Source organism: Hoplias malabaricus, chromosome X1 (assembly GCF_029633855.1).
Source record: "Hoplias malabaricus isolate fHopMal1 chromosome X1, fHopMal1.hap1, whole genome shotgun sequence".
Lineage (NCBI taxonomy): Eukaryota > Metazoa > Chordata > Actinopteri > Characiformes > Erythrinidae > Hoplias > Hoplias malabaricus.
Window position 1 is genome coordinate 7,017,410 of NC_089818.1, and position 27,881 is coordinate 7,045,290.

At 40.6% G+C, this 27,881-nt stretch overlaps 1 protein-coding gene across 2 annotated transcripts in view; it reads left to right on the forward strand.

The window, feature by feature from the left end:
- LOC136675567 (NADPH--cytochrome P450 reductase-like) overlaps positions 1–19,946 on the forward strand; it is a 28,190-nt gene extending 8,244 nt beyond the window's left edge. The window contains exons 1-15 of one of the 2 annotated variants that reach the window (XM_066652187.1): positions 3,434–3,534; positions 6,105–6,153; positions 6,728–6,856; positions 7,350–7,499; positions 10,401–10,525; positions 11,421–11,510; positions 12,157–12,255; positions 13,223–13,339; positions 14,298–14,416; positions 14,908–15,089; positions 15,471–15,620; positions 15,817–16,084; positions 16,598–16,743; positions 17,406–17,491; positions 18,556–19,946. In XM_066652187.1, coding sequence (XP_066508284.1) covers positions 3,485–3,534; positions 6,105–6,153; positions 6,728–6,856; positions 7,350–7,499; positions 10,401–10,525; positions 11,421–11,510; positions 12,157–12,255; positions 13,223–13,339; positions 14,298–14,416; positions 14,908–15,089; positions 15,471–15,620; positions 15,817–16,084; positions 16,598–16,743; positions 17,406–17,491; positions 18,556–18,700 — 1,905 coding nt within the window. In that variant the 5' untranslated portion in view covers positions 3,434–3,484 and the 3' untranslated portion in view covers positions 18,701–19,946. Of the gene's footprint in view, positions 1–3,433; positions 3,535–6,104; positions 6,154–6,727; positions 6,857–7,349; positions 7,500–10,400; positions 10,526–11,420; positions 11,511–12,156; positions 12,256–13,222; positions 13,340–14,297; positions 14,417–14,907; positions 15,090–15,470; positions 15,621–15,816; positions 16,085–16,597; positions 16,744–17,405; positions 17,492–18,555 lie in introns of those variants that run through there. The other variant, XM_066652186.1, reaches the window with a different exon arrangement.
- The last annotated feature ends 7,935 nt before the right edge of the window (positions 19,947–27,881 follow it).

Here is a 27,881-nt window from a genome sequence, read left to right on the forward strand (position 1 = left end):
CAGTACACAAAACACAACATTTCGCTATGGGTTCTACGGGGCTTTAAAGGGAACATCTACGATTGTGTGGAAACTCTGTTCTAATCTCCATGTCTTTTAATGTGGAACATTATATTTCAGGGGAAATAACGACTTGTTTGTACGTGGCTGAAGTTTAACTTGAGAGAGAGACTGAGACTGACTCGTAAACACGTCTGTTTCAAGCACACAAATAAACTGGAGAGCTAGCAGATGGTGACACTATAAAAGTCTTGTGTGTTTTTTTTTTTTTTTTTTTTTTTTTTTTTTTTTTTTTAATATAATTACAATCATGAACTTTGCCTTTAACCGTGTCCATGGCTACTTACAGTTCACAAAAGTGCTGATATGTTTTATTAATGTTAATACACTTATTTAACTTTTTTTGACTGTATATTCATCCCTGAATAGTGATTTTAGATACAAATGCTGGCTCTGTGGGGAGATCACTAAGGATTCACCCATGCATATATCTATTTGCCACTTTATGTGTGTTCACTCTGTTAATCTCAATCTTTTTTGCAGTTGTTTGTGTATTTTTTTTTTCTTCCTTTTTTTTTTCTCTTCTCCTCTTTCAGTTCATGCTGATTATATCAGGGCAGTAGCAAGCTGTGCATGAATACTGCATGCTCACATACCTCTGTGTGGTAGGGCTGCAGAATATAGATTGTGTTCCTAGATAACATGAGCGACCAGATACACTAACCAGCCACGAGATTAAAACTGAAATCTAGCAAATAATGATGATTATTGTACAATGGGAGCTGCTGAGGGGAGGGCTATATCAGGCTTGCTCATGGTGGAAGGAGTGAAGGCAGGTCTGTCTGAAAGAGAAAATGCTTGTGTAGACAGGAATCCGAACACAGGTCAGTGCAGTTTGGTCAAATCGCGTTTGCTGATCTTTGTCCACTGCTAAAAGTGCTTACATTACATCAGGTGTGCATGTAGCGCTGACCCGGGGGAGGGTCACTGTGATACTCTGGGCAATATAGCTCATGGTGCTCTGGGGGTCCTGGTGTTCATGTGAATGTTACTTTTACACCTACCCCTTCCATAAACATTGTTACAGACCAAGTCCACCCCTTCAAGATAATTATTTCCTAAAGGCCTTGGCCTATGTCAGAAGGATAATGCTCCTTGCCACACTATAAACACTGCTGAGCAATGGCTTGAGAAACGTGATAAAGAGGTCATCTAAATCAACCCAGATCTCAGTCTGATTGAGAATCTGTGGGAGTTTGTATCGCAGTGTTACACAGACAGTGTACAGAACTGTTTGTGGGGCATGAAGAGGACCTACACAAAATATCTAATTGGCGTATGCGCATATATCAATGTATTTTTTGAAATTGCATGATTAAAGGATGTAATTGTGGTTCTTCACTGAGCTGTAATAGGGAGAATAGAGTCTCTGTCAGTGCTATTCCATGCTCAGCACTGTAGAAACAGCACTATGTAACGCATCCCCTTGATTTCAGGACAGTGCTGGAGGGGGCACCAATCATTCACAGAGCAACAACACTCACACACTCTCACCTACGGATACTTTTGAGTCACCAATTCACCTACCAACAGTCACACCCAGAGCAGGATTTCAACCCACAACCTGCAGGTCCCTGAAGCTGTGTGATTGTGACACTACCTGCTGTGACACCGTGCATATATATATATATATATATATGTCACAATTCATTTCCCACTTTTTTTTCCTTTTGTTTTCCCTGCAGTACATTAATGATGCATCAAAATCCTTTCTGTAACATATAATGTTCGGTATTAAGGATTTTTCTTGTTGTTGCTCCTTTTTTGACTGACGCACGTAAACAAGTTCCTCTGTTCTGATATAAACTAGGTAGTGAATGGCATGCTTTGTTTTGACACCTTAATAAAGTGCAAAATAATACAATGAAGTTGTGTCCAATGACATGGGCACTTTATCAGACTTTAAATTTTTATTTATTTTTTTGCTTTGGCTTCAGTGAGTGTTTTCCGATCTCAACATTAGGACCTTGTTCTTAAAGTGAGCTTAGTTCAAAGCTTGTTTCTTTCACCTTGTAGTGATTAACGGGAGACCATTGAGCACATGTGAAAACGCACGCAGACGAGCTTTAGATGACATGCTCCGCCTGAATCTTTTTTCTTCCTCTCCTCCTCTTTAGTGGGAAGGATCTTTGTTTGTCTGCGGCGAAGGGTATGCAGGAATGTAAAACCACATATTCTCCTGGGGTCTTTGAGGAATGGTGCGAGTGAAAACTCAGCTCCGTGCCTGGGTTCAGTCCCTGCCCCCATACTGTTTCCGTTCTTGTTCCCTGTGAAAGAGAGTGCATCTTGTTTGGAGCCAGCTTCCCCCACTCTTAGTTTTTGTGTCCCAGGACTTCGTTTTTTTTTTCAGCACTTCCTGGAGTGTGAGAGTAAAAGGCCAGCCAGCGCTTTCTCTCAAGGTGGAAAGTTGAGCTGAGAGACAAGCCCTCCTTTCTGTTGCACTTTCCTTCCTTTCTCCACTCGAGACCATCTCTAATTTGCTCTCGCCGCTTCCCTGAAAGGCTCAGGGCTTCGCTTGTCACTAGAGAGTCCTTTTATGACAGATGAGGTTGCCATGACAGTCAGAGTTCCTCCGTCTTTGCGATGCTCCAATGAGCAGCGTGGGTTAATGTGAGCGAGGGGCGGGTGGCCAAGCACAGGGGGCATTCAGTCATTCTTCTTCTCGCAAATGCAACGACATTGTCATTATAACAACAGTTGCCACGGTTACACAACCGCACTCATTGTGCTTTTCTTTGTGCACTTCTTTCCGTATGGCTCATGTTCTGGAAAAAGGGGGCAGGTCTTTCTGCAAGGATCCGTTTGGTTTTGATTTGAGTCAGTGTTTATTTGAGGGTTGGTGTGCGCCAGCCCTGCTGGTTTTTATGGGACATTTTATTAAGCAGTCTCACCATAACGGTCTTTGTGGTTGCCAGATGTTGCTGGCGCCTGTGAGGGAGTGAGAGAGTTGGTATAGAAATCGCTGCTCCTTTTTGTGACAGGCTTCAGTGACCGAGGGAATGACTTTGAACGTTGTGCTCGGATGCTGCTCTCTGCTAAGCCTTGGTCAGACATCTCTTTAGGATTTCTGTGTTGACGTCTTCCATGTTTTCCAATAAGTCTGCAGTAAGTCTTTGGCACGATTCCTTATCCTAAGGATGTAGGACTACACTCGATTTGAATCTACTCTACTGGAGAAAAACATTGGATTGAAACTCAGACTAGCATCAGCAGTGTTTGGAGGAGTTCATCTCAGGATTCAGTCTCAGCCGGGTCCTTCCTTGGATTCCACATGGTTTCTTTCTTTCTCTCTAAGCACGAGGAAGAAAATATCACAACGTCATACAAATGACGTAGTGATGAGTGGCTGCCCTCTTTTCCCCTTGTGGACCTGTGATGGTTGGACAGTTGTATCCTGTTGTGGTGTTTCTGTTTTTCCGAGGCTATGGGTTGTGTATTCTCTCTTCCAGAGGACAGAATTGCTGCAGCAGACAGGTGTGTATTTAATTTCTGGCTTGTTTTTTTTTTTTCCAGTGCTTTCTCTTGTACATTCCCATGTGGTCCTAGACGGAGATCTCAGTGATTACATAAGTTTGTTTAGTCAGTGTGTTTGCATGTGCATTTATGTCTAAGCATGGATATTGTGGCCAAAATAGTCAGTGAGTCTTGTGTTTTTATTATGCAAAATAGACGTGTAATGTTTGTAAAACTTTAAAGCTGATAAAGGGCAAATGAAAAGCACCAGTTGTGCCACACTCTGAAAAAATACTCTCAACCAAGTGCAAGTTCTTCACTGAAGTGGGAAGTATGATAGTATTAATTATTGTAATATTCCACCAAACTATGCCTGCCCCATGAAACCATAGAGTCTAACCACAACAAGCAACACTATCTTAAAACCCTCATCAAATCAGGGTTCTCGGAAATGTGTGTAATATTTCCACATGATCTTAGAAACCTTGTGCTGGAAGTAGAACATGCCATCAGGTGCATGTGTACTGTTTGTACAACCTGTAAAAATGAAGACCATCTGTACTGTCTCCTTCATAAGCGTGTGTTTGTGTTCACGGTGGACATGTTCCAAGGTTCATAGGAAAGCAGAGCAAGGCTGGTATGCAAACTAATGACAGTTCCTCATCCTGTGCTGCTATCGCTTTGGACAAGCACACACAACATGATGGATCACTTGCACTGCTCTTTGTTTCCATTCTCATTTATTGTTGGCCCCAAGTTGAATGATTAGCCAAGGATCCTTCAGGTTTGCAGTGATTTTCTACAAGGAAAGGTCTGGTTTTAGTCGTAGGAAAAGAAAATAATCAGCAAAAACACACATTTTATTTTGGACACAGTGGACAAGTTGCTGTTGAATAAATTAAATGCACAGTATGTGTTTAAAATAAAACTTATCAAAAGTTTGAACTTGCTGAATAACTTCATTCACTTCCTTTTGTCACAGCTGCCTTTGTGCCTAGCACTTTTGGGCAGTAGTGTCTCTGATATGTTATAAGCTCTGAACGTTCATGCGTGCCTTGTCTTGCTTTCTGTGAAAGACTGCAATAAAATGAATGTCATTGTTTTACTGATATTCCCACTGCATCATAATCAAGTGTTCCTGGTCACGCTGCTTATGAAAAGAGCTCTCACTCTAATTGTTCTCTCAGAGGCTGATGCACAGGCGCTCATGCAGAGATTTTATCTGTTCTGTAGGTGTAAAGATTATACGTCACTTATACACAGGATACACAGGTCTGTTTCGATGTTGAACAGGTTGATTCATGCATTTTGGAATTTTTGGAATTCTTTATATTAAGCTTGAAAAAATAAATGTATTTGTGACCTCAGCACCATTAAATATGTCCTTAAGTCAAAATCGTGTGTGTGTGGTGTTGTTTATATGCTAAAACAGAGGTTCTCAAACATTTTAGACCAAGCACCACTTATTATCAAATCAAAGCCCCCCAAGTACCTCCTACGAATTACTTACTTGAATATTTGTAATTTACATGAATTACACAAAACGAATCTAAAATAATTGCTAAAAAACTATAGAACACATACAAATAATTAGGCCCAAACTGTATGTTTTACACAGTCATGCATTTATGAGAAAATATAGCTACAATTTTGGGAAAATAACCATTTTGAGAGATTAATTTAATATGCGCTTTAATAGACTATAGGTGAGAGCAGTGTGGCGTTTGGAGCAGGTGCTCACAGCGGTAGGTGAAGGAGGCGCAGCACTGTTAAACAGTGTTTTAGGACTCTAATGATGCAAAGATCCACCACATCATTTTCCTTTAGTTACGTGTTCTCTCTCTCTTTATGCCTCTAGATTTAGTCCTCCTGGGCTTAGGAGTATTTCGCTGGGTTGGTTTCGGTTTGTTTTTCTTGTTTCCACTTTGCTTTTTTTTGCAATAAAGTCCAAATTACTCATGTCTGTCTCTAGCCTTTGCTTACGTTCAGTAAGAAGCTGAAACTGGGCTTTTTTCACATGAGTTTTGCAAACAACTGGGAGATCGCGTTCCCTCCCTGGAAACAAGAAGGAACGCTGCTCAGCCTTTTCCTTACAGACTACTGAACTACTGTTTATTCGTAAACCATGTTGTGTGGTGTTTTTTTGCACAAACAAATTTGATCAAAGCTTAATTATGAAAACCTTAAAACATTATGTAGTTTACACATGAATATTTTTCAAGTATTAATTAATTTGTTAGTTAGGCAGTAATTTCTTAGAGCTCATCTGTCGAACCATCACTTGCTGCTTCTTCACATACCACAGTCTGAGAACCACTGCGCTAAAATATGTATCGTATGAATTATTATTATTTTTTAATCACGCAACAAAACCTTGTGTAGTGATTTGTTTGCTGTTGATACCTAAATGATAGAGTCTGAGTAAACCCACATTTATTTTAAAGAAGGACATGCAGGATAAATTACCTTTAGAAAAGTATCTCGGATTTTCACGTTCCCAACTCCTGAATTAACAGGACTACAGGCTCCTAAACAAATCTTGAAAATGCTTTGCGGTGCATATCTTTACTAATGTCTGTCTCTGTTTGTAGAGCCCCAGCTGCGAGGGAAACCAGTTTCATTGAGAAGATGAAGAAAACGGTAGGCTTAAATAGCCCTATTGCTTTATTTATACAAAACAAACCTACAAATAAAAGATTATAATGTTTTAAGGAAGTCCTGTATCATGGAGATATGACTTGAATTTTATGTTAAGTCTAGAGTTTTACAAACAGTCTCTGCCAGCACTGAACAGATGAGTCGGTGTGTTCTCATTCTTTGGTCAAATGTATATAACTAGATCATCATTTTCTGAAATACAAATTCTATATAAGGTTTCAGGTTTAATGAGGCTCAAGGCTAAAAGCAAAGTACTTTACGTTGCTCGTAAAGAATGTGTTAATATTACACTTATATTTACACTAAAATGAAGGGTTCAGACTTTTACACATGACTCTACAGTTTAATTTACAGTTAAAGTGAAATACATTGCTTTTATTTTGCACACAATGACTTCATACTACATACTACACTGGCATTTTACTGGATGCATGATGTAAGTGTATAAAACGTTTAATTAAATCACAGATATAATGCTGTGTCCTGTTTTTAAATGATCAGGTTTGATTTTTATTTTTTTTTTTAAAGAGAGACATGTATTTTTTGTGATCACCAGGGAAAGAATATTGTGGTTTTCTATGGCTCTCAGACGGGCACAGCTGAGGAATTTGCCAACAGGCTCTCTAAAGATGCCCAGCGCTATGGCATGAAGGGCATGGCGGCAGACCCAGAGGAGTACGATATGGTAACATCCCACTCTTGCCTTTACAGACTCATTCATGAGCAACAACATTAGAATTTAGTATTAAATTTCTGCATAATCCAGTTAAAAAGAGAGGTTTGATGAGAGCTCCTGAGTAGGGGTTGGCTTCATCATCAGGAGGTCACCAGTTCATCAGCGACATAAACACATTTCTCACACCAAACCTTTCTCAAACCTATTATTAAACTATTCCTCGTGGAGTGTGTTCACAACCATGTGATCTTTTAACTTGCTTTGATGGAGAATTTAGAGGCATTAAACACTTGGACGTCTGGTTCTTATCACTACAACCGTAAGCAGCACCTGTAATGATGCATTTCAGACTTCACTGTGTCTTTCTTTGTTTACATCTTTAATGTTGAATGAACTAGAAATTCAATGCATAGCCACAGTCTTGGACTGCGCTGATCAGGTTTAAAGCTCAGGTTCTTGTTTTACTGTGTTCACTGTATGCACTTTCTTTTGCTCTTTTTAGAGTGAACTCTCTCGTTTGAAAGAGATTGAAAACTCCTTGGCCATTTTCTGCATGGCCACTTATGGAGAGGGAGATCCCACAGATAACGCTCAGGATTTCTACGACTGGCTTCAGGAGGGTGGTGCTGACCTGGACGGAGTCAATTACACAGTACGTTTCTCAGATTTGCATTTCCTCAGCTCCTTTTCTCTGTAAATTTACCCAATGCCACTTTTTTTTTCTGTAAAACCAGGGCATTAAAAATGAACTCAGAGAGCACACTCTGTTCTTTTGAAAAGTATTTACCCTAGAAACATTGCAGTGAGAAACTGATTGCAATCAGCTACAAGAGCATTTCTAGTAAACATCCTAGAGAACTATAAGAAGAATTACAAAAAAAGTAATGTATACAACTGCAGTGGAAACTATTAGTATATCTAGGATCTATCAGCATTGAAACTGATGTGTGTTTGTTTTGTAAATTTGTTCTGAAAAAAGAAAGTGTGTAGAAAATGAAGTGAGTAAAAGTTGTTACTGCATTGTGTCCATGTTAAACTCTCAGTTTAAATTCAGAAAACCTGAATGTCCTGAATTCAGTCAGTTAGGAATTATCTTGACCCTTAACCTTATGTTTTTCTGAAATGTACAAATACACAATGACACGAAAGTGGCAGAGCGAGCGTCATCAGGTCATACTTCAGTGCTGAGTAATGCTTCCCTGGTTTAGCACGCGGCTGGGAAAAGCTGACAGGAAGCCATTTGCTGTGTGTGTCTTGTAACGTTGCGTGACTAAGCACAGTGGCAGAGTCATTGAGCAGTTTTGTTTTCCTGTTGATGCAAAAAGTGACTTAGCAAATGCCAGGGTCTTTATTCCACTGACAAAAGCATTGGTCTGAACATAATAAATGGACCTACTGTGTGGATTAAAACAAAAAAAGATTTTTTTATTGATCAACTCATGCAACAGTGAGCTTAACATGGGGATAGTCATTACTGTCTAAATGTCAAATTCGACTGAACTCTGTTTAGTTTACTACAGTTTAAATGAGACCTTTTTCAACAATGCAGAATTCTTGAAGTGCAGTGAACAATAGAGTGTCACTGGGTTTATTTAAAATCTAATTCAAGTCAATTACATGTCTCATATAAAGTCAAACAAAACATTAAACATTAAAATATTTAAAAAAACATTTAAAAATTATAAAACCTATAAAAGAAAACAGAGATGAAAAATATATCAAATAAAGATGAATATTGTAATATTTAAATCAGATTCAAATCAATAACTGAAGGTATGGGTTTCATACTGGCGTTTACTTAGTGTTGGTTTATTCACCAAATGTTAGTATTGAAAACATAAAACCACAGTGTAATAGTTAATAGAAACCCAAATATTGACATGGTTTGCTGCATCATTTGTTCTTCTCTCCTTTTGTGACTGAGCACATTAGCTCTCTGAGAGTCATGTGGGAGAGTCATGCTTTGCTGATTCATGACAGTGTGTGAGGCCAGACACTGACTGGTCAGGTGACTCGGCCATGTGTGAAAGGCTCACCATTGGCTTGTTCCCACTTGGTGTCCTATGAGCTTTTCTGCCATGTGTCTACAAAGGTTACAGCGTGTTGTAAACATAAAGACAGTAATAAAAGAACGGCTGCTGCTTTGTCCGAGGCTTTATTTTTTCTATTGCAAGTCAGATGAAAGCAGGCTAGAATTCATTAGCATTGGGAGATGAGCAGGGCTCATTGAAGTCAGACTACAAAGGGCTTTGGCTGGTTGTCTGAGATACTGGACTCGATCCTGTGTTCTTTTCAGAGCCGAGAAAGCACGTTATCATCCACATTTATCCATTTCAGTTTTTTTGTGCAAATCGGATTTGCCTATTTTGTCAGTTCACATTCATAAATGTAAGTGGCCAGTATCTGTCTGTGATGTGAATAAATACATCCCTGAAATGGCATCCATGTGCAAATTGATATCTTTATGTTGCTTCATCCCAAATTACAGCTTCTACCCCCAAGTACAGGCCAATATGTCTAATGCATCTGTTTATATGCATGGAGTCATTTGGGACACAGCCTGCAGTTACTGCCAGTGCTGTATGATGTATTTAGTCTAATGTATTAGGTCAGGAGCAGGAAACATTCTTACTCTGTTTGGTAATTCTGGGCGGCACGGTGGCACAGAATGTAGTGTCACAGTCACACAGCTCCAGGGACCTGGAGGTTGTAGGTTCAAGTCCTGCTCCTTGTTTGTGAGGAGTTTGGTGTGTTCTTCAGGTGTCTGCGTGGGTTTCCCCCAGGTGACTGTCTGTGAGGAGTGTGGTGTGTTCTCCCTGTGTCTGCGTGGGTTTTCTCCGGGTGACTGTCTGTGAGGAGCGTGGTGTGTTCTCTCTGTGTCTGCGTGGGTTTCCTCCGGGTGACTTTTTGTGCGGAGTGTGGTGTGTTCTCCCTGTGTCTGTGTGGGTTTCCTCCGGGTGACTTTCTGTGCGGAGTGTGGTGTGTTCTCCCTGTGTCTGCGTGGGTTTCCTCCCACGGTCCACAAACAAACTGTGGTAGGTGGATTGGTGACTCAAAAGTGTCCGTAGGTGTGAATGTGTGTGTGTGTTGCCCTGTGTAGAACTGGTGCCCCCTCCAGGGTGTGTTCACGCCTTGCGCTCAATGATTCTGGGTAGGCTCTGGACCCACCGCAACCCTGAACTGAATAAACGGTTACAGATAATGAATGAATGTTTGGTCATTTTCTTGCTTAAACATAAGAATCACCAGACTGAATTCTTTTAATAGTTAACAGTTTTAACAGTTGTTAAGATAACTAATGTAACAATTGGGTTGTTCAAATCAGCAAACTTTTTTAGTTTCCTGAAGTAATGGAATAAGAAAAATTTGTGAATAATTTTAGGGTTATTTTGGGCCATTTCTGTTGGTCTATTCATCATGAACATTACATGTGATGTTTAAATAACGGTTAAAAAGTATAAATGCTTTATTTTTACAGCAGAAGTACACAAAGTAATGCAAATCTTGTTGCTGTGCATTCTCTCTCTCTCTCTCTCTCTCTCTCTCGCTCTAGGTGTTTGCACTTGGCAATAAGACATATGAGCATTACAATGCCATGGGAAAATATGTGGACAAAAGGCTGTCTGAGCTGGGTGCCAACAGAATCTTTGACCTGGGCATGGGAGACGATGATGGAAAGTGAGTAAAGAATCCTGACTGTTCAGTCATTTCAATCCCTGCACTAATACAGATCATTTACTAATACAGGTCATTGAACCCTCTAGTCAGCAAGCCAGTCAGTGATGGGTTATTTTCAGACAATGACCTTCCACAAGGTAAAGCATTACAGCAGCAACAGGGGAAATAACAATAACTGTTTAATATTTTTATTGTTATTTATGTTTAATTGTTACCTCTGTCTCTCCGCTGTTTCCTCTCTCTTTGTAAAGATACAAAGTTATGATTTATTCAGTGTAAGGCTGCTTTGTTGAACCTTGTGGGGCTCATATCAGAAAAAACAAAGTCCACAGTTTTTATTCAGTTACATGTTACGTGTTTAAATCCTCAGTCTGTTCATGGAGAGCCTGTATTTGAAAATGTACAGCATTTCTCCCTGTGTCTGTGTGGGTTTCCTCCGGGTGACTGTCTGTGAGGAGTGTGGTGTGTTCTCTCTGTGTCTGCGTGGGTTTCCTCCGGGTGACTGTCTGTGAGGAGTGTGGTGTGTTCTCTCTGTGTCTGCGTGGGTTTCCTCCGGGTGACTGTGAGGAGTGTGGTGTGTTCTCTCTGTGTCTGCGTGGGTTTCCTCTGGGTGACTGTCTGTGAGGAGGGTTGTGTGTTCTCCCTGTGTCTGTGTGGGTTTCCTCCGGATGACTGTCTGTGAGGAGGGTGGTGTGTTCTCCCTGTGTCTGTGTGGGTTTCCTCCGGGTGACTGTCTGTGAGGAGTGTGGTGTGTTCTCCCTGTGTCTGTGTGGGTTTCCTCCGGATGACTGTCTGTGAGGAGTGTGGTGTGTTCTGAATAAATGACTACCCTCCAGCGACTGTGAGGTGAGTGTTTGTCTCCTAAAAGCTTTTGTTTTCCTCCTTCTCTCAATAGTCTTGAGGAGGACTTTGTGTCGTGGAGAGAGCAGTTCTGGCCGGCTGTGTGTGAGCACTTTGGAGTCGAGGCAACAGGAGAGGAGTCCAGGTATTAAAAATGCTTGTCTTTAATGATTAAATAACCTTTTAAGACTTTTTGTCGCACTGTTTCTCATGTCTCATTTGCCTTGCTTTCCCTCTGTCAGTTTTTGTCATGCCTCCCGTGTTTCTTTATTTTTTTTAATTCCTTCTGTGGCAAGGTTTATAATGTGCTCCTTCAGTGAATGTTTGCCTCACTCATTCAAACATCTTGTTCTCATAAAGTGTAGCCACCATGAATTCCCTCATTTTAGTACAACAAAAGTGCAGCTGCGAGCAGGGCAGTCTGACCTGAAGCTTTTTCCCTCTCTCTTTCAGACTCATTCTTTCAGTGTTCCTTTCTCACTGGGTTGCTTTCACTTACTTTTTTCCTCTCTCTCAGTGAATTACTTAATATTAACAGGTCTTTTTAGAGAGCTGGTCCTTCAAAAACCCTAGTTTGAGATTTCAGTGCCAAATTATACTTAGTCTTATAATCGTTTAGGATACAATCATGTATGGATGGTGTTTTTATCTCATCAGTCTTTTTTCTGTTGTTTTGGGGTAACTGGTACTTCATGTGTGATGTGCGGTACATCTGTTGATCTCTCTGTGTGTATGTCTGTATAATTCAGTATCTATATGGTCCATGGTTGACACACATCTTTCTGTCTCAGCATTCGTCAGTACGAGTTGAAGGTTCATGAGGACTTAAATATGAATAAGATCTACACAGGAGAACTGGGACGCCTGAAAAGCTTTGAGAACCAGAAACCGTACGTACAACATGGGCAACACAAAACACAGACAGACACCATAAATAACCCTGATTAGGGAAGGCAAGTTTATTTATAAATCATACAAGAGCAATTCAACCATTTAAAAAGCAAGAAAAAAAATTATAAAAGTCGACTAAAACAATTAAAATGGTGAAATAAAATGTAATACATAAAGAAAGTAAAAGAAAACATGATAAAAATGATTAAAACACTTTAAAATGATACAATAAGTAAAGCGCCAGTACAGAATAAAAGTGCAGAGTATTTTAAAGTGAGCTGTAAACCTGTTCAAACAGGAATGTTTTAAGTCTTGATTTAAAAGTGTCTAAAGTCAGGGCTGTTATAGTATTCTCAGCCCTGCATCTTCTGTTTTATTTTATTTTTTTTAATCTCCTGCATTATTCAGTACAGATGCGTGTTAAAGCAGCAGTGAACATGGCTTCTCTTTAACGAAGTTGTTCTACCATTTAGGGTGGAATGGAAGCTTACTAAATACATACAGGTTTATTGCACAGTTCACTGCCATCAATGACCAGTTACTTATGTTGTACAGTGTGTTGGATTATGGCTCGTTCTGCGATGCATTGGCAGTGTTATGAAGTTCAGTATAGGCCAAGATTTTTGCAGCATCACCAATCTGCACAAAAAGTATTGTACCTTATGTAACTGGTAGCTGACAGTAAGTTTAAAAATAAAACAACCATTATTATTAAAGACAAAGGCACCGTTCTTAGAGGCTATAGTGCAGTATTTAATGTAAATAGTTGACTCTGTCCTACAGCAGCATTTGTAGAGATTGTGTTCAGTTGAAGATGTTCTACAGTAGTGAAAAAGGACTAAGGAATGTGTCGTCAATCCAGTGGAGGAATTCACTGTGGCCTGGATTTCATCCAGTATTCAAGCAAATTAAATGTGCAAAGGAATAGTCTGACTCTCTGCTGATGAGTTGTACCACTGTTTTCAGGCCGTTTGATTCTAAGAACCCGTTCCTGGCCTCGGTCACTGTTAACCGCAAGCTCAACAAAGGTGGTGACCGGCACCTGATGCACTTGGAGCTGGACATCACAGGCTCTAAAATCAGGTAACTATTCTGTTTCATATGTGAACCACTCGATACTTCAGAATGGGTCTGAATGGATGCTGCTTTCTAAAGAAGTCACACTTTGTATTATTTCAAAGTCAACTCTACACATTACATATTAATTGGTAGTTAAATATTGTCAATATGTGCACAATAGTTTAAATCAGTCTGGATGCTTTTTGAACAGTGTGTTCTTTCAGAAAATGCATCATCTCAGTTATCCAGAGTCTATAGGATGTAGCATTTGTCTTTTGTAGTGGCTAAAATCCATAAACTAAGTAAAATAAAATATGATTATCTAGGGGCGGCACGGTGGTGCAGCAGGTAGTGTCGCAGTCACACAGCTCCAGGGACCTGGAGGTTGTGGGTTCGATTCCCGCTCCGGGTGACTGTCTGTGAGGAGTTGGTGTGTTCTCCCTGTGTCCGCGTGGGTTTCCTCCGGGTGCTCCGGTTTCCTCCCACAGTCTAAAACCACACGTTGCAGGTGGATTGGCGACTCGAAAGTGTCCGTAGGTGTGAATGTGTGAGTGTCTGTGTTGCCCTGTGAAGGACTGGCGTCCCCTCCAGGGTGTATTCCCGCCTTGCGCCCAATGATTCCAGGTAGGCTCTGGACCACCCGCGACCCTAAATTGGATAAGCGGTTACAGATGATGGATGATTATCTAGTTTTATTGGTCTGACTTATTCATATGGATCAGTATGGACTTGCCCACAGTGAGCCCTGTTTGTTTTGCTGTTGTTATCTTAATATGTAGTGAACGTTTAGATAATGTACTTTTAACTCTGTTACGTAATATTGCCCTTTTATATAATCTTCAGTAGTTCACTGCCTACTATCTTAGACATATGCCCATATCACTCACCTTTTTTTATACCTTGCTCAAATGTGATTTACTTGGGATCAGATATTGTCCTCACTGTAATAAAGATTAAGCTGAAATTTGTCTTTAACCCACAGGTATGAATCTGGAGACCACGTGGCCGTGTATCCCACCAATGACTCCACTCTCGTGAACAGGCTGGGGGAAGTCCTTGGCGTGGACCTTGATACTGTTATCTCCCTGAACAACCTCGACGGTATGGCCCTGACCTTGAGTGCCTTGCCCAGCTTTGTCTGTACAAATGTCTCTGAGGGGCAGATGATGATGATGACTTAATTCTTTGGCTTTGGCAGGATTAATCTGTGGCCTATTTGTCAGTCAGAGGTTAACTGCTGATCTAATCTGAGAAGTCTTATTCCATACTTGTGCTCTAGTAATAATTTTAACATTTGAAGGACCTAAAGAGCACTTAGACTGATTTTATTGAGTTCAAGGCACTTTAATTCAGTGATTGAGATGTGGACAGCCATTCAGATGAGAAATGGTACACTATAGAGGAACAGACTTAGTCTTATTGAGTTCTTTACAGTGGTGGTGATGGGAAATATATAACACCATAATCCTAAATACAGCCGTTTTATTTATAATAAATTACCTAGATATTTTTTGCTTTATGCATGTACCTCTCCACTTTGGTGAATGGAATGAGGCTTTCCTTAAATGTAGTTGTGGTTTATCATTTTTCAGAGGAGTCCAATAAGAAACATCCGTTCCCATGTCCTACCACCTACCGCACAGCTCTCACTCACTATCTGGACATCACCAACTGTCCTCGCACGAACGTCCTGTATGAGCTGGCACAGTATGCCTCTGACCCCAAGGACCAGGAGAATATGCGTAAGATGGCCTCATCGTCACCTGAGGGCAAGGCACGTGCCTCCACTTGTCTTTTATGTTGATGGACCTCAAGTGCTTGTTCACCAAGTTTTCAGCTTCATGGTCATAGTACACTCACTATTTTAACAGGTGTCACTAATGAAATATCTAATGAAAATGATTGGCCCTAAATATACCTCCTCAATCAGAAGATCTCTTTTATCTGATCCCAACCATAACTTATAAAATTGCTTTATGATGATGATGAGTTTGATAAACACCGTACAAGTCATTGTTTTGTTTTATTCATTGTTTGCACTATTTAACACTTTACTCATTCTTCTTTTAGAATTATGATAATGGAGTTACATGTTTTAATTGAACAATATATAAAAGAGTCTGAGATCTTTTTCTGTTAATTTTGTTCTCATTAGGCATTGTATCAGAGTTGGGTGTTGGACTCATCAAGGAACATTCTGGCCATTCTGGAAGACTTACCGTCTTTACGGCCACCAGTCGATCACCTGTGTGAGCTCCTGCCTCGTCTGCAGGCTCGTTATTACTCCATCGCCTCGTCCTCTAAGGTAAGCGTTTCTCTCTCTTTCTTGTACCCCTCCCCCCTCTTTCCTGATAAAAGTGAGGCTTTCCCTCTTTATGTAATGAGTCCTTTGGTTTGGGAAAGGCACTATGTAAGTTGAACTTATTCACTTATATTTGTGCCACGGGGTGTTGTATCCTTCTGCAATACACTAGCTACTAAACAGCGCCCTCTTGTGACAGGTGCATCCCAACAGCATCCACATCTGTGCCGTAGTAGTGGAGTATCAGACAAAGACGGGGCGTACCAACAAGGGAGTGGCTACCAACTGGCTGAAGAACAAAATGCCCACCGACAACGGCCACAAGGCCACTGTGCCCATGTACATCCGCAAGTCCCAGTTTCGCCTGCCCTTTAAGGCCAGCAATCCGGTCATCATGATTGGACCCGGAACAGGCATCGCACCCTTTATTGGCTTTATTCAGGAACGGGCTTGGCTCAAACAGCAAGGTATGATTGTTTCCTTTGTGTGGTTCAATAATATGTAATATAAGCCTGACTGACACCGTGCATACAATATGACACATGTAAGACAAACAACATAGAGTACAATATGCAGCATTAAATAATACATAATAGAAGAATCAAAGAAAGTTGCACAGTAATGAATAATTTGCCTTAATTTATAAAGTTTTGTATCACATTTATAACAATATAGTAGTTGATGAGCATCTTCTACTGGATGAGAAAATTAATTTGTTCACTTGAGAATGTGCTGAGTGTAACAAAGGACCAAAGGAAGCTGTGTTCTAGTTATTTTTGAAATTTTACCAACAATTTGTGAGTTTGCATATCTCTAATCCTATATTGCTATACTATATCTCTAATATATTCCATATTACCATTTCACGAATTACTGATGTACGATGTTGCATTTATGACCGATGTAGGTTTCTATATCAAAACAAGAGGCACTGTGTTACTCCAGAATTTTCTTAAGGTGTGTTCTTAATGTCCCCTCAGGTAAAGAAGTGGGAGAGACTGTGCTGTACTTTGGCTGCCGTCACAAGAGTGAAGACTTCTTGTACCAGGAGGAGCTGGAGTCGTTTGAAAGGGAAGGAGTGCTGACACGGCTTAATGTGGCTTTCTCCAGAGATCAAGAGCACAAGGTACTGGACAATCTCCAGATTATGAACTTCTTATAGAAATCTAATTACGCTTGCTGTTCTCCACTTTTTTAACTCACACTGTCCACTTTATAAAGACTTACCTTGTCCTGTTGCTCATTACTCACTTTAGAATCACTTCCCCTATGTACTTACACTCACTATCCACATGTTTTCACTTACAGTCCATTTTAGAGCATATTACATGCGTCCTCTGCTTCATTCATCCTTTCCCAGTGTTTGGCCACACATGGATCAGGGGAGGCTGATCATTCACGGCACAGCAGTGGCATTGACATCAGAATCAGAAACTGAATCCCGCTTTATTGCCCACATGTGCTTACACATAGAGAAATTCGTTTTTGTCCAGTTCCTCACATCATGACAGGAAAGTACCACAGTCATATGAAAATCCACACATTCCTTCCACACAGACTATGGTGTGTGTTTTTGTGTTTGTGTTTTAATGAGCGTATCGGACACAGCAGTAAAAGAGAAAAGCCCCTCTGTAGTCAGAAACTGACCTTAAATGAATGGCAAACACAAACAATGAAGTTTACAAACTGTAACTACAAAGAATGTGTATCCCATAAAGCAATCATCAAGCATATGGAACATGAACTTTCCTTAGAAATGTATAGCTGAGTTTGTTTTCCTCTTTCTAGGTGTACGTGCAACATCACCTAAAGAGAAACAAGGAGGACATTTGGAGGCAGATCCACACAGACAATGCACACATCTATATTTGTGGGTGAGTTGTCCTAAACATCATACATCACTAAGTAGTCAGTTGTTTCACCAGGACTCTCTCTGACTCAGAGCTGGAGCTCAACTGGAGCTCCTCTGGGTGACTGTCTGTGAGGAGTGTGGTGTGTTCTTCCTGTGTCTGTGTGGGTTCCTCCGGGTAACTGTCTGTGAGGAGTGTGGTGTGTTCTCCCTGTGTCTGCGTGGGTTTCCTCTGGGTGACTGTCTGTGAGGAGTGTGGTGTGTTCTCCCTGTGTCTGTGTGGGTTTCCTCCGGGTGACTGTCTGTGAGGAGTGTGGTGTGTTCTCCCTGTGTCTGCGTGGGTTTCCTCCGGGTGACTGTCTTTGAGGAGTGTGGTGTGTTCTCTCTGTGTCTGCGTGGGTTTCCTCTGGGTGCTCCGGTTTCCTCCCATAGTCCAAAAACACACGTTGGTAGGTGGATTGGCGACTCAAAAGTGCCCATAGGTGTGTGAGTGAATGTGTGTGTGGTAGGCTCTGGACCCACCGCGACCCTGAACTGGATAAGGGTTACAGATAATGAATGAATGAATGAATGGATACCTTATTGATCGCAGAGAGAAATTCAAATGAGGAAAAAAAAATTCTGAAACATAAGACTACACTCCCTATAGAGCCTCAGATACTTCACTAGCCCTGCCAGCTCATCGTATTTGTTGGTTAGCGAGTTAATGTACCCCATAATCACCGTTAGGCTCGAGGGTTTGTACCTCCACACCTTCTCCATATTCTTAGCGTTTAGCCTAGCCTTTAGTTTAGCTCTGGCTCTACAGCCTCAATACTTCGTTCTCATTTCCTCCAGTATTGTGTGGACAATGCCCCTGCACCCCCTTGATTGTAGGGCCAGATGTTTTTCATGAGAATAAACACGATATTCTCCGCTGCTTCGCATATTTGAAATACAAATATCTACAATATATAATACGCACATGAGACGTAAGCACCAAGTACAAAAACAATACTGACAATTTCTTTTAAGTTGGTCAAGCATATTCCATTGCCCTTTTGACTTGTGTAATGTAAAGTGTAATGTTAAAACGTTCTCTTCTTCCAGGGACGCAAGAAACATGGCAAGGGATGTGCAGACTTCCTTCTATGAAATAGCAGAGGAGCTAGGGGGCATGACACACACCCAGGCTGTAGAATACATCAAGAAACTGATGACCAAGGGACGCTACTCGCAAGACGTCTGGAGTTAAATCATCTCCTAGTGCTGTTTGTTTGTCTCTTGTTGTCGTTTTTTGACGTTTCAGATATGTATGTAATCTTTCTGGACTTAGTTAAGGAAAAAAACACAGGCACACAGATGTTTAGCTCACTCACTGTAGCTTTGAGCTGGTGCTTGTTCTGATAGATGCCTTTTCAAATTCTGTCATTGTACATAGATAAAATATGTCATAGTTTGTCAACCAAAACAGTGAAATAGGCTCTTTCCTGATTCGATGCCATACAGATTAGTGACAGTGGGCACTAAGGGGGCTTATTTTTTAGCAAATGTGCTGACTGTTGAATGTTTATATGTGGGACCATAAACGTAATACGCTAATTATGTTGTAGTATTAGTACAAGGCTGTCGAACATAGCCTTTCACTTCATGCATAGAACTTTATGGCTTTTTAATTACAATCAAGAGAGTATATGTGAATCTATATTAGCCACTAATTTTAACAGCCTGAGATGTACTGAATTTGAGTTCTCAGTACTGTGACTCTTTCATCAGGGCCAAACTGGCTGTGAAGACTGCCTTTAATATCTCTGAGACACTGATGATATATTGTAGGCCCACTTTAAATTGGCTATATCTATGCACTCAATGCCATTTTTACTCAGTGGCTACTGTGCTTCTCTTTTTTTTTTTTTTTTTTTGTATGAATGAATACAGGGCATCAATTAATGTTGAAAATTGTGTTGCAGGCTTCTAAAGATGCCACGCATACCCGCGAGGTATGGTTTGTCATTTCATGTTTTTCACTTGAGTCTATTGATCAGGACATGTGCTTTTTTTCCAGATGTATTTTTCATTTTAGTCTTTTATTTATATGTTGTAGCATTGCGTTGTGAAATGTGCATAATTTCTGTTATGTTTTCACTGAAATTGAGATGCTCAACATGTTTAAAAATGACTGACACATTGCATAACGAAATGTTTCCGAGCTCATAGCCACCTCAGACCTCGTCAGACTCATCTGTACACAGACACTTGCAGAACATAAAGGGACTGTTGGCCTTTAGAACTTTTATTTACTAGTCAACCTGTGCCTTACTGAAAAAGTAGTTTGCCTTCTCATGAATGGAGTCTGCAGTTCAGCGTTGCTGATGTTGAATGCATTATTTTGGAAGAGAATATGTAAATTGGTACTGTTGCTGTTACTTATTTTGTCAGCATCATACTGTTTTATATGCAATTAATGTTTCCTATATATTACTACTATCTAGGCATATCCTTTTAAATTAATAAAAATTTTAATTTAGATTTAATTTAATGCTGTGTCAGGTTCTTGTTCTAAAGCTTTAAACATGAATTGCTAGTGATATCATATAATAAGCCTTGATACTCATTTAAGTGTATTAATCATGTGACTGTGTCGAATAATTCTAAGCTATTTAGTGCTGTGAAGTGATCTTTTCTTTTAATGCTGGGGTGCACCAGTAGATGGGTGACATTTGACGTAAACCCTAATAAATGAATAAATAAACGCGTTAAAGCATAGGTGCAGTTGCCTTCAGACAGGTGCATAAAATGCGCCAATTAAAGGGGCTATATTATTAAAAATCAATATGGTCTATTCTCCATACGTAATCGAGTCACGCAATGTACACCAAGAGAATGGAACAGACCTTAATGGCTGACCCTGCGTGGCCACAGAATGAAAATATCCTTTTTCCAAAAGCAATGAGTGGTAACTCACCAGTTTGATTAGTGTTAAAATAATGTAAATCATGCTATGGCCTTAAAATATTTCCATACACCCTGTATACTCCATGGATCATGAAGGCTTATACACCAAAAAGCACACTAAACGTTATATAAGGAATATTGCAAGTTATATCTGAGTATAAATTGTCATAGGAGACGTATAATGCATTCCTTGGATGTCTAACAGGTAAATGTGTATGAACTGTGCAGTGCACTACGTAGGGAGTAATATCCTCCATCAAGGCATCTCTAGGGCGACACACAGCTCCAGGGCCCTGGAGGTTGTGGGTTCGATTCCTGCTCCGGGTGACTGTGAGGAGTGTGGTGTGTTCTCCCTGTGTCTGCGTGGGTTTCCTCCGGGTGACTGTCTGTGAGGAGTGTGGTGTGTTCTCCCTGTGTCTGCGTGGGTTTCCTCCGGGTGACTGTCTGTGAGGAGTGTGGTGTGTTCTCCCTGTGTCTGCGTGGGTTTCCTCCGGGTGACTGTCTGTGAGGAGTTAGTGTGTTCTCCCTGTGTCTGCGTGGGTTTCCTCCAGGTGCTTCGGTTTCCTCCCACAGTCCAAAAACACACGTTGGTAGGTGGATTGGTGACTCAAAAGTGTCCGTAAGTGTGAGTGAATGTGTGTCTGTAACCCTGTGAAGGACTGGCGCCCCCTCCAGGGTGTATTCCCGCCTTGCGCCCAATGATTCCAGGTAGGCTCTGGACCCACCGCGACCCTGAATTGGATAAGGGTTACAGATAATTAATGAATGAAAGGCATCTCTACTCTATGGAGCCTGGGAGGGGCCGAGGGTAAAAATATACTTATGAAGCAGACTTGAAACCGCGCTGGTCATGGAAGCAGACACACACACTCACACAGGAGTGGAGATCTGCAGATTTATTCTGAATAAAACAGCATGGGGCACGGTAAGCTCATACAGCAAATCAGCACTCTCTCTCACCTTACACCATCCACTATGTTTCTAATGAACCCCTAACCATATAAAGCAATTTCATATGAAGAGTATGAAATACACTAATGAGGGTTAATATGCACCTGAACACAGATTATGATTAATTTTGTGATACATGACAGTATTACATTAATTCATCTCTTCTACTCAACTACCAAACAGCTGCCATTTGCCATACGCACAGGAAAGAAACATGTTGCTTGGTTTCCCTGTACAATGAAATAGTAATAAAGCAAGAAATAAAAGAAAATTAGCATGGAACAATATAACAAAAGTATTCATAAATAGAAATGTAAACTATACAGAAATGTAAACTATGTGCATACAGTCATTGTGCAGTAGTGCGCTACACTGCTTGTTGTCAGACTGATATGAAAACCCAATAGACTCATCACACTTATAAATTGTCTGGACACAACTGGCACTGCCACATCATCTCCTTTCTGCATTTGCCACATGTGAACCTGTTACAAGAAACACAAAGCTTAGTGGCATGGTTATTCTTGCAGCAACACTTAACCTGGCACAATGCCCTTTTCCCTGAGTCAAGTGTGGGTGGTTGCTGCTGAAAGTTTTCCTTATGCACCTCCTTGGTTTCCATATGAGACTGTGCAAGCTCTCTCGCAAGCTTCACCAAGAAGTCTGACCGTCTCTCTTTGACCCCAGTGCATGCCTGAAAAAGCACATGTGCATTCAGTGCTGAAATGTCAATCATGTTATAAAACACAGCGATTGGCCAACGCCGTGTTCCTGAACGTACAGTGTACTTTCGCAGCATCTGGTCCATGACATCCACACCACATTTTAGGCTGTTGTAGTCAGTGACTGTGTTAGGCTTTTGTTTTCGGGTGTCCCCAGTCTCCACCACACTGTGCATGCTACTGAGGATACAGACAGTCTTTCTCCGTTTGGGCGCGTAAACGGTCAGTGTGGCACCAGAGGTTGAAAACACCTGTGTACTGAATTCCTCACGGTCCAAAGTCTTTTTGGCAGAGTCTGGAAGCTCACGGCGAATCTTGTTTACCGTGCCAAGGAGCGTGGTCTTCCGGTCGAGCAATCGTTTCGCTAGTGGCAATGAGGTGAAAAAACTGTCTGTGGTGACAGTTCTTCCTTTGTCCATAAATGGTTCCATAAGCTTCATCACCACATTTTCCGATAGTTCTTCCCCCTTGGGACCACTGGAGTCTTTGCCAAGATACGGGATGATGTTACATACATACTTGGATTTCAGGTCACATGCCACCCAGAACTTTATGCCAAACTTGCCAGGTTTCGTTGCACTGTACTGCAGAAAACAGCAATGGGTCTTAGTTGGAAAAAGTTGCTCATCTATGGTGATATGCCTTCCTGGGTTGTAAGAAGTGATGCAGTTGGCAACGAAAGACCCCCAAACATTGGAGACTGCAGCAAACCGGTCATTTGCAACCCGTTCACTGCGTGTGTCCTTGTCATCGAAGCGTAGGTGCCGCATGATGTCCTGGAAGCGGTTACGAGCCATAATCTTGCTGATGGAGGGCACTCCCAGTGTTGCAGACCATGCGTCATGCGTTGCTGGAAGGCGGACAATCCCTCGCAGGATGAGGATTGCAATGAACGCCTTTAGTTCAGGGAGGGCCATGAACCAGTTTTCATGCAGTGTCTGGCATGCATGCTGGACAGTCCACTCCTGTACGGTCCGAAGCATTTCCAGAGAGATGAAACAGAGGAAACTCTCTAAGCGACTCGACACTTTTCTTCTGGTAAAAGCAGTTGGCTCTCCATCCATGGGATTGCATTCTATTGGGCTGTGATGCAGAGGTCTTCCGATCTGTTCTTCACGCCACACTGTGCCGTCTTTTGCCGTCTCTGTCAGCCACTCGTGTGTCTCCATGCGACCTCTCTTTCCTGGAGGTGGTGAAGTCTCCTCATCTACAGGACCATATGTTTGAGATTTGATTAGTGAAAGGTTGAAATAATGTGAAATTGACACAAGCATGGTATTTGAATTATAATTCCAAAACATCTGAAGTATGCCTCCTTTGTGCTAATGTAGGATTGTTTTCACAGTGCAAACAGTGGCATATTGATTAGTCAAAATAGCTCTGATATTTTGTAACCTTATTTTAAGGTGTTTTTGTAAAACTGCCAATAGGTAAAGATATTTTTACATAAATTTATACAAAAAAAAAAACAACCCTCAGCTAGTTGTAAAAAAGACATTTTTACTTAAACTTTTTTTAAAACCCAAAGTAAAAGAATCTTATCAGGACATTTTCTCTTGTTTTAAGTCAAAATACAAGTCAAAATTACTCAAATTAAAATAGAATAATATTCTTGAGCAATTTTAACTTAGGGGTGGCACGGTGGTGCAGCAGGTAGTGTCGCAGTCACACAGCTTCAGGGACCTGGAGGTCGTGGGTTCAATTCCCGCTCCGGGTGACTGTCTGTGAGGAGTGTGGTGTGTTCTCCCTGTGTCTGCGTGGGTTTCCTCCGGGTGACTGTCTGTGAGGAGTGTGGTGTGTTCTCCCTGTGTCTGCGTGGGTTTCCTCCGGGTGAGGAGTGTGGTGTGTTCTCCCTGTGTCTGCGTGGGTTTCCTCCGGGTGACTGTCTGTGAGGAGTGTGGTGTGTTCTCCCTGTGTCTGCGTGGGTTTCCTCCGGGTGCTCCGGTTTCCTCCCACAGTCCAAAACACACGTTGGTAGGTGGATTGGCGACTCAAAAGTGTCCGTAGGTGTGAGTGTGTGAGTGAATGTGTGTGTGTGTTTGTGTTGCCCTGTGAAGGACTGGCGCCCCCTCCAGGGTGTATTTCCGCCTTGCGCCCAATGATTCCAGGTAGACTCTGGACCCACCGCGACCCTGAACTTTCTTCCAAAATCACAACAAATAGAAAATTTATGAAATCTTACCAGAAGAGATTTCAGAGTCACCGCTCTGATCAATAGTAATTTCTTCTCCATCGGAGTCACAAGGGTTGACATGGTTGAGAATCATGTCCAAAGACTGCTGTGTACTGTAATCCCATGCCATCTTTGCTTCTTGGTCAACAGAGTAAGTGAAATGTGTGGTGACGTGGCTTTTTATCCACATGGAGGTGGATACATACATAATCGTTATCATCGTTCACGCTATCACCCACCACACCCATCCCTGTTCACTGTTACCTGGTACTGGCATATTTCCATCTAATGGCTGCAACAACAACATTATTTAAATAAATATAGAACCCATCTCAGGTACCTCCATCATGTATATTTGTAATATTGTACTATAGTGAGAAAGGTTTATTCTAGTTTATTTCACTCAGCATGTAGCCAGATAGGCTATTTACTTTGGTGCAGTTTATTATATAAAGTTTACACACTTTATTAACAAGTTTTCCAGTGTCTGCAGTCATCTTTCTCTTTATTCTAAAACTGACCCAAAGACATTATTTGAACTATAATTCCAAAACGCCTCAAGTCTGCCTCCTTTGTACTAATTTTGGATTGTTTTCTCACTGATGATTGGCCAAAATAGCTAAAGTTCAGATTTTTTAACCATTATTTTAAGTAGTTTTTGTCTTTTGAAAAACTGCCAATATTTTTACATAAATTTATACAAAAAAACAACCCTCAGCTACTTGTAAAAAAGACATTTTTACTTAAACCTTTTTAAAACCCAAAGTAAAAGAATCTTTTCTTTTATTCAGGACATTTTGTCTTGTTTTAAGTCAAAATACCTCACCCCATTGGCAAACATTTTTTTCCTTGACTCAAATTAAGATAAAATACTATTTTTGCGCAATTTTTACTTTTTAAGAAGAGTTAAAATCAAGGGTTTTTTCTCCATCTGAGTCAATGGATCAACACAGTTCACACTATCACCCATCCCCTCGTTTAGCACCTAGTAGTGGCTTAATTTACATAACAAAAGGTGGCCTAATGAGATGCAAATGACCCCAGCACTGCCATTGGGCAGTCTCTGGTAGAAGAAGGGTTCATATGAAAATCCTGGTAGTTCTAGTGTTAACAGTGTTAAACAAGTTCCACACGAAAGCTGTGTAATGCTGAGCTACCACAAAGAACTCGAAAACTCATGTGAGGTAAAGAAGAAAATAATTTTACAAAAATAAATGAAATAAATACATGAAAAAAATGTAATATTTTGATCGTATAGTGTTTTAAATACTACACTGGAGCCTGACAGATCTCAATATTTCATATGAACCCTTATTACAATCGCACAAACAATGAACATACCTGAATAAAACAGCAAGGGGCACGGTAAGTTCATGCAGTAAATCAGCACTCTCTCTCTCTCTCTCTCTCACCCTACACTGGTAACGTTAAAGAAACGTGACTGTGTTATATATCGCCAATTTTCATTCATATTTGACACAAAACTGACGTTCCAAACATTTTCTCCTGAGGAATTATATTACACGGAATCACAATTTCATTATTTAGTTGTTTAATACTGCATTTTTTAAAGAAAGAGAGCAGCAGGTCTTACCCATACAGCCTCCACTTTAGTAACGTGAAGACAGTAGTGATTTCTGTGAGGTCGCGAACGAACCGGTTCAAAGAGCCGGCTCTTGTAAGTGAACGATGAGAGCCGGTTCCCGTCTAAGACCGAGCCATTTTTTCTAAGGCTTGTCATTCAACCAATCAGAGAACAACAAGCAAGCTCCAACCATCCAAGCTGAGACACTTGGTTTTCCTGAATACCAATCTGCCTTCCAAAAAATAGTTGAAGAAAATGATAAATCAGTTAAATGTTTGTCGACAGTTGTGGTTGTTTTAATCACTACCGTTGAATGCTGCTGTTTTGCACTTTGCAGAGTATTTGTTTATTTTATTCCCCAGAAATGGATGATTGTTTAATTTAATAAGCTATTTTGTAATACCTACCTTTTGGGTTCCATTGGCTATATTTCAGAGTTTTCAAGTGATTTTTTTATTAAGGTGTTTAAATAAAAATTTAAAGTTATTTATAATTTAAAGTTATTATTTAAAGTTATTTATACAATTGAATGTGTGAGTGCCATCAGTGAGTTATTACAAGACAGCCATAAAAACAATTGGCCATTGCAACACTATTATTATTTTAAAAATTGAACAATAATGTTTTGTCCATATAGTCATGTAAAATGTAGGTAATATTGTTCTGTACCAGTGGAAATAAGTGGTAAAACAAAGAGCCATTTATGAGCTGAAAAAGCCGGCTCTTTATGAAGAGCCGAGCCAAAAGAGCCGGCTTCTCAAAAAGAGCCGAAATTCTCATCACCAAAAGACAGCAAAACTAGCGATCGGATTCCCACGACAATCGGAAGTAGATTTTTCACAATAAAAGACTCTGGGGTTTAATACTTTTAAATGTGTAATTATTCAAATAAATATTTAACTTCATAAATTGTTCTAAAGCATTTTATAATTTTGTATGAAACAAGCATCACTATGTAAGAATCTCACATAGTATACGTGTGACACGCCATATGGTGTAATTCATTCACATATATGAGTGATGGTCATAGTTTTAATGGAATACTGCCTAAACTATACATTGTGTCAACACAAACCCATAGTGAAATTAACTCTCCAGACCCTCCTCTTTCTGAAAACATGGAGTTTTATATCAAACAAGCGTCACTGCACATGTAGGAGTCTCTCACGCTATAGGAGTGACACACCATATGGAGTAATTCATTCACATACACAAGTTACACTACATTGAGTGTCACATCAATTAAAACCCCCGCTACAACAGGTTCCGGCGCAACCCAAAAATGGTTAAGAAAATGTAACTAATCACACTTCAAGCATATAGTGACACACACACACACACACACACAAGGTTTTGGTGAAGTTCACAATATTAATTTTTCATTCATCCTTTATCTGTAACCCTTATCCAATTCAGGGTCACGGTGGGTCCAGAGCCTACCTGGAGTCATTGGGCGCAAGGCGGGAATACTCAACTCAACTTTATTTATAGAGCACTTTAAAAAACACCAACAGCTAAAACAAAGTGCTGTACAAAAGATGTTTATAAAACAAAATAAAATAAAATGACCAATAAGGAAAAATAAATAACTTAAATAAAACAAAACTAATAAGAAAAAAACAAAACAAACGTCTCATGCTGGGTTGAAAGCCAAGGAATAAAAGTGGGTTTTAAGATTTTAAGGTTTTAAAAATCGAAAGTGAAGAAGCTTGCCTAATCTGTAATGGCAGGCTATTCCACAGTTTCGGCGCAGCAATTGAAAAGGCTCTATCTCCTCTGAGCTTACGTTTTGACCTCGGCACCTCCAGGAGCAGCTGATCAGCTGACCTGAGGCACCGAGCAGGGACGTGGGGGTGTAGCAGCTCAGTGAGGTAAGGTGGGGCCAGTCCATTTAAAGATTTAAAAACAAATAAGAGAATCTTAAAATGTACTCTAAAATGCACAGGCAACCAGTGGAGAGAGGCCATAATGGGAGTTATATGCTCCCTCTTACGTGATCCCGTTAAAAGTCGGGCAGCAGCATTTTGAACTATTTGAAGATGTCTGAGGG